Here is a 12,565-nt window from a genome sequence, read left to right as displayed (position 1 = left end):
GAACTGCGTTCAAGGTGCCATATCTATTTTCATAGAAAGCTCAATCTACTCCGCCACCTACGAGAGTGCACAGTAGCAAATATTTCTAGCAACTGTCAAGTAATAAGCTTAAAACAATTAAATAAGATAAATGTGCAGCAAACGCAACATGATATTGTTTACGAAAGCTAAAATTAATCATGTGTTATTTATGATATAGTTTATAACTAGACAATAGCGCTAAACTTTGGCTTCTCAAACATTAATGCATACGGCCAGACCTATATGCAGAAGTGGGCTCACGAGTGCCGCCTAGCGGACATTCGTGACCTCTGTCCTGCCCCAGAAGCGTTAGAGTTCGGACGTGTGTTGCTTGTCGTCGTCAGGTTTGGGAGCGCATTTCTTGGGAATGTCGAGGTTAAAATACGCTTTAAACATTGTTCGCGACGTAGTCTTGAGTTCAAAGTTGTGCGGAAGTAACTTAGCGCTTGGTGCACGTGCGGCGACAGCTGTACGTGCCCAAAGTCCGCTCCGAGCTCTGTGCACAACATGTCTGCTTCGCAAAGCCGAGGACAGGAAGGCAATGATGGCGTCTCTGCCCAAGAAAGACGAAGGCACGGTCGGGGAGAAATTGGTCGACATCGATCCGTCGCACGAGAGGTAAGTTCGGCTCTGGATTCGCGCGCGATGCTCGAGCACCGCTTGGCGATCTCTAAATGTTCGTCGGACAGCACAATGATGTAACACTATCCGACTACGTGGCAGGGCGGCCTCCCCGCCCGAGCTGTAGAAAATGGCGTTGGGAACCCTTTGTCCCATGGCTACAGGCTTGGGGAAGCCGCGATTAGACGCACTGGTCGTGGCCGCTGTTCCAGGGTTTAGCTCCGCGTTTCGGAAAGGCCGCGAACGCCTTTCCTTTTGATCGGCTGATTTTACATTTTGGAACGCATTGAGGACTAACCGGCCGAGGCATTTTTCTTTTAGAGAGCGCGTTACGAGAGTTGGTAGCCAGGAGGCCTGCGGAGGTGCCCTGCGCGTTCAAGACGTTAGAGCTGTAGTCCGGGACGCCTCTTTTGTGCAGACATACTTGGGCTGCATTATATCGGGGAGGAAGCTGCGGTGCCATTTTTTCACCTAGTCTCGAGCTGCACCGTCCATATTGCGCTCCACTCGTGGGTATATACTTACGCCTTAGCATCGCTGCCTCGTGTGTTGGCTGGCCTTTTCTCTGCTATGCAGTAGTTACCCCAACGAGAGGCTTAAGCTTTGTGTGGAACGTTTTTGCTCCATGGCTGCCCATGATGTTGCTTCCGAGGCGCTTTTACGAGCTATTCCAGTCTTCTGCAGCCAGATAGCTTTACTCCTACGGAATTCTCAAGTTTTGCCGGACAGTACACTCAAGAGTCGGGTTGCGAAGTCATTCGACGTGGCATCTGTGTGGTTTAGGAAGCCTTCTGAGGTTTTAGCCCGGGGAACCTAAACCACTCTAGGCAATCTAATCGTCTTGATGGCCACACGTCCTTGGATGAAATTAGTTAATCCGCCAGGAGACTGGGCTTAGGTTCCATGTTATGAAGTGATATCTCGCCATTTCTTTTCAGGTTCCTTTAGCGGGCTCATTTGAACCCGCATTGTCTTTGCCGTTTCCTTGCAGGCTCACGTACACTTTAGTGCACTTGTAGTCGCAGTATGCAGCTCTAACGCCGAAACATTTTGCAATTTCCTACCATTATGTGCGATCTCTCCATGTGAACCTAGTTGTGTGCAACAAGGTGCTTTAAGCAGTTGCTGCTGCAGTGTTAGTTCTGTTAAACTGCTGCGTGAGAGTAACGTTTTAATAATCTTTCTTTAAGCAAATTAGACGGGATGCGGGCTTGCTTTTTATTTTTACTGCAAGTTATCACTTTCATCCTCGTTAACCCCCCTGCCCCTTCATTTTTTTTTATTTCGTACATGGACGATCAGTTTATGTAAATTTCGTTATCTTTCTGTTAGGTGGTCCATGTTTCCAGACGAAGACACGCCCAGTATGATGGTTGACGGCGTTCCTTTTCGGGACCTTCCAATCTGTCACATCAAGTGCAGTCTGAACAACACATTAATGACGCTCACTGACTCATCAGGTCCGTGAGATCAAGGTAACTCTCTTGTTCATGTTTTGCTGCACTGGGTCTGCTGGCATGTTGTATATTGTTTTCCTCTCACGTTAACTTGATCAGATTTAAATATATTTGCATTACACCATTCCAAGAAACTTGCCTGACTGATAATTGGGTATGGCACACATTTCCAAGGCATTTAAATTGGTATGTTTGGATGTTATTTTTGTAAGTTTCCTTAATTGATTAAATTTGATTGCTGTGTTAATTACATATGATTACTTCAATAATAAAGGGGCTGTTTAGGTTAGCTGTTAGCTTCCAAGACCTGTCCACCCACAGCTATTGCTGTCTCTGCAGACTTAAAAGTGCTGCTGTTGGACAAACTCAGCTGTGGACAGTAAAAGGCCTTGCTCGCTATGTTGACCCTGAGCTAGCAGTGTACAGTTAGTGCACTGTGTCTGGGGTTGGCACGAATGCCAGGTACAATTATGTAATTGTTCCTAATGAGAATCACTTGATCATAACGAAACATTGTTTATGTTTGGACTTAAGTGCTCAAATTGTTTAGCAAATGGCATGTTTCTAGTGATATCTATTGGAGCGAAATTGGTTATCTGGCCTTTGTTTATTGTTCAATGGTGGTTTTGTTTACCTGTATATATTTTGTTTTGAAAGTTTTTACAGTCATAAATTTTTTTTTAAATATAAGAGTAGTCTTTTTTTTTTTTCATGGCTCCTACCACACAGTGAAGCTTCGTATTTTCTAATTGCAATTTCTTTTTTTGCTTGTTTGGACGCAGGGAAGTGCCTTACAAGAAAATCGGGTGTAAGTATGCTGTTCACAACCTCTCATGGCTCCTGCAGCCTTTTTGTTTGCTTTATTTAATCACAAGGAATGTACTTTTTTACTTAGGGCACTGAAGGATACAGGAATGCCAAGAAGGGCACCACAGTTGCCGCCCAAGCTGCAGCTCTCAGCTTCAGCCATGTGAGTTTTTCTGTGACAGAGCTAAAATATGTCCCTTCCTGCTTATTTTTTGTATTGCAAATGGCATGCAGCAAGCTACATCAAGCACACCAAATTAGAGCACTGACTGTTGCCAAAGTAAACTGTAAATAAGCAGACCGGTTTTGAGGCTAGGCTGTTCAGCGTGCTATTATGGCAGCCTGGCGACATTGGTGTAAGCCATTCATATGACATATTTTCTGTGATCTCGGCAGACCACTGCAAGGAACATGCAAATTCGTTCCATTATTGGCGCATTGAATGTTGTAGCTAGTTGTTAGCTCATGTGCTTTTCAATGTGGCGCATGCTAATTCATGTATGCATTTGGAGCCTAAGTGAGACTGTGATATCCCGTATTGCAATGTTGGATTAGCTGACACAACTGAATTTCAGAAACTCTTAAATTAAGCTTTCTTTGTAATGTTCAATGCTACTCTAGCATTATATTTGCTCAAAATTTAAAGTGCAATTTGTCTGATCTGTAGAGAACAAAACTTGTAACATTGGTTCAGCGGAAACTGTGAGCAAGAAACAGTGTTGATTTTAAACTGTGGCCCTGCAAGCATTCACCACTATTTTCCCTTTGGCTGTGCACACAGTGCATAGTCTGCAGCCTTTTCAAAATAATAGTGTGGCTGCTGAGCTCAAGGTTGGGGGTTCGGCTTCCATGTGCCTACGTTTCAGTCGTGGCATAATGCAAAAGCACTCGTGTGATTAGTTCTTGGTGCACCTGATAACCCCGCAACTAGAGCCCTCTGCTACACAACTCGTAGCCACATGTGCTGTAGAATGTTAACCTCGGTGAAGTGCAAAGGATGAACTATTTCAGGTAATTGTTGTGAAAAATGCTGCCACTATATAACAGATTGAGACGGAATGGTTGACGTAAGTTACTAATTAGCACGCACAGGTAGCTTTAACGTGCTCAAGCAGTAAGCTTGTTTATCAATGCAACAAGCCCTGCTTATTAAATCTTAACTGCACAAACTGCAAGTACAAACTTTTTCCAGAAGAGCTTAAGTTTGTAAGCTTAATAATTCGTGTTGGCAATTACTGGGCCTAAAAGAATTTTCAGTACTCCCATGAGAAGAGTGACCCGTAACACTAATTAGTAAAGTGTATGTACAGTGTTACCTTTGTGCTCTTTAATGTATGCAACTCCCCACATTTCTGGGAGGCTGTTAGCAAAGTAGCTCTTACAGTGAAGGAAAAGTGGCAGCTTCGAAGAGCGGTACTTGTGAGTGGTTTGAAAGTTCTTAGCAGTAGGCTTACTGTTGGAACCTGTGAGAATCTGCACATCTTTGGAAGCAGTCTGTGTGAGTGGTGGCATGTATGCACAATTAGGTGGCCCAGCTGAGGGACATCAAGAACATTCGGGTTATTGTCAAGGGCCTTGGACCCGGCAGGCTGGTGAGTAAAACCCCATCTGAGCATTCATTTTGTATACAGGGAGCCAGTATGAGAGGGTAAACCCATTTGATATTTGAACTATTCTCCTAAAGATAAAATTTCAAGCATACCTTGCTGATGTTTGCTTAGGTAGTTTTCATCTCTTAAGATACTGCAGTGTCGTTTTGAATTTTTCTTCGCTGCAGTAAGCAAGGACATGTAATGATATGCATTGTAAATCTGGCATTACCTATAATATTCGTTCACTGCGGACAGTGTTGGAACATAAGAGGCTTCATGCAAGAATGAGGTCTGCTTTGTGTGCAGCTGGTGCATTGGGGACAGGCTGAGAGCAATGTTGCCTCATGCAGAAGTGCCGTTTTTGCACCCTGGAGAATGTTTTTAAATGTGCTCTTGTGTGAGCTTTGTGCACCCTAGTCTAATCTGCACTTTGTAGCTGGTACACACGAGGCCAGACAGTGCTTAGTGGCCAGTGAAAGCTTATGTGAAGTGTTGACCGTGCTCCATGTGCTGAAGTTCAGCAATGAGCCACTAGCAGAAATTTGCTGGTCATGTGAAGTGTGCTGCAGTTGCTGCCACATCTGTGATGTTGCCTAACATGAAAAAGCTGAATGTGACTGTGTAATCATCCATTAAACTGGTTGAGTGGATATGGTTAACACTTCTTATTATTCATTACAAATGCATAGCCTTCATTCTAATGATTTTGTGTAATGACTGGTCCGCAAAAGTCAACATAGTAGTAATTATTTGTAAGCAGGCCATACAATTCTCAACAGCATCGCAAATCCTAAGCTGTGTCCTGCAAAAAATGTGACTGTTCAATTGCAGAAAGCTACGGCATTTGGGCAGTGCCAATATTGGGTGTATTGTGAGGTGAGGCGACTGACTGTCTTCGGCGGGGAGTGCATCTAAACAGTTAACAGTGATGGACAAGTAACTTTTGACCACGAGCTTCATAGTAGAATGCTATAGCCCACTTAATACCCCAGTCAGACGGGCGAATTTAATGACACTTTGAGCAAGTGCATTTTGCCTTTAGTGGCAGGCTGTCGGATGGAAAGGTTTAGTGACACTTGCTGTGAAGTGTACTTGCCAGCGAGTGTTTGACAAACTCTCTTCACTGTGCTGAAGTGTGTAGCCTCGATAGCAGTGCTTAAGAATATATAAATAAATGCTCACAGCAGAGTCTGCACTAATTCTAAAATCACTTTTGTGATTCCAGATGTTACGAGTGTGTTTATGACTTTAATGAAGCCAAAATAGGCTTGAAACCACTCACTTTCAGTGGAATCCGCTACTTTCACTTTTTTGATTTTGGTTATGTTCCGTGCTTGTATTGATTCAAAGCAGATGTGTGAACGAGATTATGATATTTCTATTGTAAACTTTCTTCTAAATAAGCATTTCCTTTTGTAATAAAAGAATAACCGTTTCTAAAAATCTAAATTGTAATTGTCATTAATGCCGAATTACACTTGATTTTACCATCTAGCACCATGCCGCCGAAATGACACTCAGCGAGGCAAAGTGCATTTGCTCGAAGTGTCAACTAAATTTGCCCGTCTGACTTGGGTATAAGACTGCGAGGTTGCAGGATGGAAGCAGTCATTGTGGTTGCATTTTGATGCAGGTGCCCCTCCTGCAGTTTCAACCATTATAGTCCTTACTGCAGTGTTAAAGATGTAAAACCCCGTCTGTTCTAGCACCTCTCCTCCCATGCCCCCCTACATAGGCTCATCAAGGATGGATATGCTTATCTAATAGGGCTGTAACAAGTAGACTTGTTTTTTTTTTCTCTTGTACCATTATAAAAATGGGTTGTCAGTAGGAACTGTTCCTGGTTCAAGTTTTACTGTTCATGCTGCTCGTTAGTGTTCTTCCATTTATTTATCTGCAGTAAATGTAATGAAAAAGAATAGAAATTGTTTAAATTTGGACTGCGAGTTGATGTTTGATTATTAATTAAATATGTTTTGAAACAGTTCGTGCATTGTTACTCGCTGTGCCTGGCAGTGTAAGGAAATCTGGCTTGTGTATGTTTTCTTCATACCAAGTTGTATTTTCTTTGCATATTGCAGTGCACATGGGCCATAGCCATTATATATATGATGTGGCTGCATTGATTTGAGTGGCGCTATTTAGCAGCGGCAGGTTCTTATTTTGGGGGGGCAGGAGAGTAATAGCGCTACGATTCAGTTGTTACAAGCAGGGCACGCGGTATTTCCATTTCAGGCATCCATCAAGGGTCTCCAAATGGGCGGCCTCACCGTAATTTCTATCACCGACAGAACACCGGCTCCCGAGAAGTGTCCAAGACCACGCAAAGCGAAGAGGCTTTGACGTATGACTGACCATGCTGTACCAATTAGTGCTGTAAATAAAATATGAATTAGACAATGCGCAGCTGTTTTAATTAAACCAGACTCTGGGAACTGCTCTAGCGGCTATGAGCTGGTGATTGTGTTGAGCGGTGCGAGAGTGCAATTGTATCTCCCGATATCGTACCGGATCGTTGGCGAGTGCCGGCGCATTCAGCGCCTCGTTTGCCGTAGCAAGCGCTGAAAGTTGTATGCGGCTTATATTCAAAAAGTCGCGGTATCCCAGTGATCACGCGGTACGCACAACGTCACGGCGCATTGACGGGGAAGGAGCGGCTTTAAACATGGCGGCTACAATGGGGCCAGCTACGTTGCGCAGCTCGCGTGCTCTCTCGAAATCTGTGCTTCTGTCGCGGCTGTAGTGATTCTCTGGAGTAGCTAACCATTTTAGTGAAGAAACGGACCCTCTATTGTGTGATTATAGCTGACTGCGTCCGCTGCAAGAAATTTCGCGTCTCCTTCGAGGAAGTTCGACCTGACCATGATGGCATCCGTGGGCCGCGGAGCCATCTTGGCGACAGCGGGCTCGAAGGTCTTCTAAGCAGGAAGTCTTCACCTACGTTGGGGTCGGAGACCTCTGGATTTGCGTCCTGTGCTGCTCCGGACTGTTGTTTGGACTCCGGGAGTGACTATTTTACCCGGAACTGTGCTTCAGCTTGTGAATTAGTGCCGGCGACGTTGCCCTACAGCCCCATCGGCGTGTTAGGCCTAACCCTCCACGTCGGCTACGGAGCGTCTGCAGCCCTTGGGAGGTAGGAGCCCTTGCTTCTGCATTCGAATTTGGCGCCGCCCCGTGTCTTTAGTTATTTTCGTTGCTAGTGGGTAGTAGTTAGTTGGTTCTTGTGGTTCCATTAGTTGCCCTTACCTTTACCACGACGCGGTGTGCACTAAGCGTGTTAGGTGCGGCGTGCCCGTCCCTGCTCGGTTTTCTTCGTGGCTGTTGGGTGTTTGTTGACATCTTAGATAGGCTGTACCTCCTTTCCTGAGCAGTTTAGTTGATCAGTGCGTAGTCACCTATCAGTTAGTACATTACATTACCTTCCTACCTTGTCGTTCTACCTGGCTTAGCTGACGTGCGCATCGTGTTTTTTCGCGTCGAACTCGTTGCCCCTACGAGCCGACCCTTCTGCATTGCTAACGTGCTTCAGCACCTTTTGAGGCACACTTAATTGTGATTAATTGAAAGTGTTTCACGGTTTTCGTGTGAGAGTTCGATCCTTTGTTTGCTTGACTTTCAATTGACCTTGTTGAATTTGCGATCTTGCGTGGACCCATTTTAGCAAATAACGCCTGTTTCGCCAGCTCCTGGCCGCTGGCTATGCTGTGGCCAGTAGCCGCGCACGTTACGGCTTCATTATTATTACTGGAATAAGCCTGTGCTTTCTAATTCCTTGTTTTCTGTGTCTACCAATAGGTGAATCAGTATTCGAGACGGTAGCGCAATTGATACTAGCCTTCCCTCTTCTGTTGTCGATGTATGAAAAATGGTGGCGGCAACAGCTTCGGTTTAATTCGGTTCTGTCGCTGCGGTACCAATCGAGGGTTTCTGCTTTTCGAGTCGTTTCGTAGCCGTTTTGCAACTATTCCGTGCCGTTCCTTGCGTCTCCTTTGCAAGGTGCAAGTGTCGGAGCGCATCATTTACATTTGGATTCAGACTGCACATGGGAGATTCATTGCCATGCTGTGTTAGTTGTGCTGCCCTAGCTGCTAATAATTGAGGGTCCCGTTTCATCCATAACATACCTATCAGACCTGCTAGGAATCATGAACTTATACAGGCCATATAACTGATGTTAGTATTTGCTGAAGGAATTCGGTGATAAGCTACTTTGGCAGAATTATAGTGAAGTGTAATTGTTAAAGTGTCTTTTCACTTGGCCAGTCATCTTTTGACATTAGTGACAACTTGGATATAATGTCATTCTCAGTGCAATGGGGACCATTACATGTGCCAACTGATATTCATCCTGCGTGTACTTGGTACACTAAACATCTTTTGCCGTTGGTTTTTGTTGGTTTGGACATTGTAGTGCTGGGTATCAGGTAAGTAAAAAACCTGTCATCAGCATCTACTGTGAAATATTACTGCACTTCGCCAAGTCAACGTAGGATGCTGCAAGTGGATAACTGAAAGGTATAGTGCATTATGCTTGATTAAACATATATTGTGGGAATTGTAGGGCCACTGTAAGGCAAGAATGAAGTTCCTGGTAATTGCTGCTCGATTCCCACATGGATTGTTGTGGTTGTGTAGTGTGTTAATTAATGCTGTACGTTGCTGTGGGTAGCACTTTAGGAATTCAAACCATATATTTTCCAAAATATGTGACGAATAAAGGTTTAAAAAGCATTCAGGTGAAGCCAATTATGACTGGTGTGCATGGTTTGTACAAATGGAATGACGTCTGTTTCAAGCTATCGACCAGGCACTGACATTTGAAGTGTAGCAGACTTGGCGTGACCTATTGAAGGAAGCATGTTGAGATAACCTATGATTGTAAATTGTGCTGTTGTACTTTTGATGACATGCAAATATTAGTACGTAGTAAGCAAGCAGGCAAGAGAAGTTGCTGGGAAGGTAAAATCTTTTTTTCCCTAGTGAAAGTGGTAATCCTCACTGAAATCTTTTAAATACACTGGTTCATCATATCCAACTTAAGCAGACCAGTGCCGATTCTACTAAGCGATGGGCAGGCTTATGTGTTGTAATGTTCCCAACCCATTTCATTGGAATTCCACATTTGCATCCACTGCAATGTTTAGTGCTGGTAAAGAACGCGAGACCAGACTGTGAATATCATTGGGGAATGTAACCCTAGGCTGAATAGAGCGTGCTATGCATCTGGTGCCCTTCATTATGACATCTGTTAGACAACTATGAACTTGCAGCTGTGGCAGTAAGATATCTTGCAGAAAGGTGCTGGGTAGACAAGTGGGCACGAGGCAATCATTAGCAGGCAATGAAGGTATTCATGACGGAAAAGCAGTGCAGTTTTTTTTTAACTTGTACTTGCGAAATTAAGTACCAGTGTACCCTACTGTTGGCAAAGTACACAATGTATTTATGCATGCCCACAAGCATGGACAAGTAGCCCGAGGAGGTACTAGTCGGTCATAACACCTCCGGCTGTTCGCATAGCTCTCGCTGCCAGTTTGAAAGTACAATTCAAGGTCATTCTCGACATCATGGTCAGAGATGCACTCTTTTGATTGGCATATTCCAGGAGATTGGTGGTTCGTTTCTGAGCTAATGCCCCAGTCGCGCAAGCAAGCATACTGTTGCGGCTAGGGTGGCGATCTGGGCATGGAGTCCACAAAGCCCATAGTCTATGACATCAAGTTGCAGAAAATGAAGGAAAAAGGGTTTGTTTAGCTTAGTTACATGGCTCCAGTACCGAAGCGTACTATGCAGGAGCAAGTTAAACGTCTCGGTTCACATCAGCAACTCTGGCCTTGCTCTCTTAAAAGTCTGCTTTTTATACTGTCGTCTTCCTTAGGCAAGTCAACTATGGAATCTGAAGACTGTCCAGCAGCAAATCTCACCACGTTGACTTCGTTGCCATGCCATGCTCACCATAACCTGCAGTAATTTTCTTTGAAGAAACTGGTGTGGAATCTTTGAAACAAAAGAATCGGTGACGCCTAGTTTGTTTGTCGTTGACCCCCCCTTTCTTCGTTGCTCAATCTGCCAGGTGAAGGGCGCCTGAGGGCCTTTCGTGGAGCCTTGAAACAGCCGGTTAAGCACTGTCTTGAAGGCTGGATAAGTGCTGAAAGATTGGTGAAACAGCCGGTTAAGCACTGTCTTGAAGGCTGGATAAGTGCTGAAAGATTGGTGGTGATTTAGCTTGTTAAATTAACTGTGCATATCAATTTGTTGTGGTTCCCTCCCTTTTGGCCTTTCCTCCGGTTTCTAGTGAATGGTGGGGTGAGCGCTTTGTCCATGCCGCGTTGACTTTTAGATAGGAGGTGCAGTGGTTCGACACTTGGCAAACATTGAATTAACGCCCTTTGTGGTTTTAAGACGTAGCAATACCGAAGGTCCTTTGAAGTTGAGGAGCATAGAGCTTTCAAAGAAATATTAGTTAAATGGATATCTGTCAGTGCTACACAGTCTCCAGATGGTCTCTGCCTGAATCTTTTAACAGAAACAGCAACATATCCTAAAACACAAAAGTCGTGAATGAAACAAAGCTGTCGTGCAGAAAACATGCGAGGGCACTTCAATGTGTAGCAGCCGATAACCAAATTGTAGGTAACACCCATGCCGTGTCGATGTTGCCGATTGTGACAGGCCGTGCCAGCCTTGCTGTACCGACGCACTCATGATTGAGATTGTAGGTGTCTAAAGAGCGTTCAGTACCTAGAAACCTCTTACAGTGAAATTTGCTTTTAACAGGTAAAAATTTAATTTTTGTATTTATACAGAACTTTTTTTTTCATTCGGACAGCCTCTAGGCTCGTGAGTCTTCCCTCGAGATTTCAAAGGACAAATGCGGGCTCCCTTGACTCAAAGCTCCCTTAAACTACAGGCCTCCTTTAATGCTCCCATGTGAGCGTGCGTTTTCCCTTGAAGTGGATGATCTCTGGTTCAAGGAACTTTGAAAGGGCCGGTGCGACTGCGGTACAAGATATGAATGAGTAGTCCACTGCCATTTCACTCGCAAGCCTTTGTTTATGCGCTTCAATTGTAGCTTCCCATGTATTCAAAGAAGTGAACGTCTGATTATGCTGAGCATAATATTAACCAATTTATACAGGGTGATATTTTCAAGTTTCATAGATTTAAAGATAGCTTGTCGTAGAAACGTAATTCTTGTTCTTGAGGTGGATTATTCAGAAGCATGGACAACACTTAATGAGAAGTTGAAATGCATTAAGCGGACAAGAATGCTCTAATTACCTTTTGAATTGTTTACAGCACATATTGCTAATTACGAATTGTAGCCGGCAATTTTGCAAGGTGTATCCATTTGTAATGAATTTCCAGAATGACGCCAGTTTGGAGATAGGCGCCATAAAACTTGCCCTAAAGAAGCACTGTTGTCTGACATAATTTTTTTTAACAAAATGACTTTTTATGCATTGAACCACAAAACTAACTGAAACTCCCATGTATTTCATTCCACACTTTTCGAAATATATTGAAACTGGTGTCGTCATGGAAATTGATATCAAGTGGATAGTCTGGCAAGCTCACTGGCTACAGTGTTCTGTAAAGTAAGTATTTAGAAGTTAATTACTGAATTCTATTATCTGTCAAGGGACTTCCGTGTTTAACCTTTTTGTCGTCTGTCCAGTACATTTACTTCGGGTAGCATTTTGTCGTAGATGGCACGGGATAAAAATTTTGCGAGCAGTCTTTGATGCCAGCCACAGCAACCTGGAGATCGTAGTCTTGTAGAATGTGGCAAAATTTTTGAGGCCGAGAAAAAAGAGCTTGCAGCAAAATTGCTAAAAACACTGTCGGCCACCAGTTGTTTTTCCAGAAGGTCGAGGCCATCATAAGGTAGGGACCCATGAAAAGCCAGTTACTGCCATTGCAGGGTATGCTTCTTGCATGGCCTGTATGACCCAAGAGTGGTAGACTGAACTTCTGCGGCCACAGTATCCTCAGTGTGGCATTAGAGTTAACAAATTTTAAACCTGCTGTTGCTATATATGGGCAGTGTCGCAGAGTCCAGGGAGA

General features: G+C 44.1%; 2 protein-coding genes across 3 annotated transcripts in view; both read left to right on the top strand.

Moving 5' to 3' along the window:
- Nucleotides 1–303: 303 nt before the first annotated feature.
- On the top strand, nucleotides 304–6,900 carry mRpS11 (mitochondrial ribosomal protein S11). The gene is made up of 6 exons (XM_050188883.2): nucleotides 304–639; nucleotides 1,975–2,102; nucleotides 2,882–2,907; nucleotides 2,995–3,069; nucleotides 4,433–4,498; nucleotides 6,734–6,900. Exons 1-6 carry the CDS (start codon nucleotides 389–391, stop codon nucleotides 6,839–6,841), a joined length of 654 nt encoding a protein of 217 aa, XP_050044840.1. The 5' UTR covers nucleotides 304–388; the 3' UTR covers nucleotides 6,842–6,900.
- Nucleotides 6,901–7,155: 255 nt separating this feature from the next.
- Chd1 (chromodomain-helicase-DNA-binding protein 1) overlaps nucleotides 7,156–12,565 on the top strand; it is an 85,865-nt gene continuing 80,455 nt past the window's right edge. For both annotated transcript variants that reach the window (XM_050188881.3, XM_055077013.2), the window contains exon 1: nucleotides 7,156–7,631. The gene's annotated coding sequence lies outside the window, so the exon portion shown is untranslated. The remainder of the gene's footprint in view (nucleotides 7,632–12,565) is intronic.

Source organism: Dermacentor andersoni, chromosome 2, assembly GCF_023375885.2.
Source record: "Dermacentor andersoni chromosome 2, qqDerAnde1_hic_scaffold, whole genome shotgun sequence".
Lineage (NCBI taxonomy): Eukaryota > Metazoa > Arthropoda > Arachnida > Ixodida > Ixodidae > Dermacentor > Dermacentor andersoni.
Note: the sequence above shows the minus strand (reverse complement) of the source record. Positions and strands in the feature narration are given on the sequence as shown.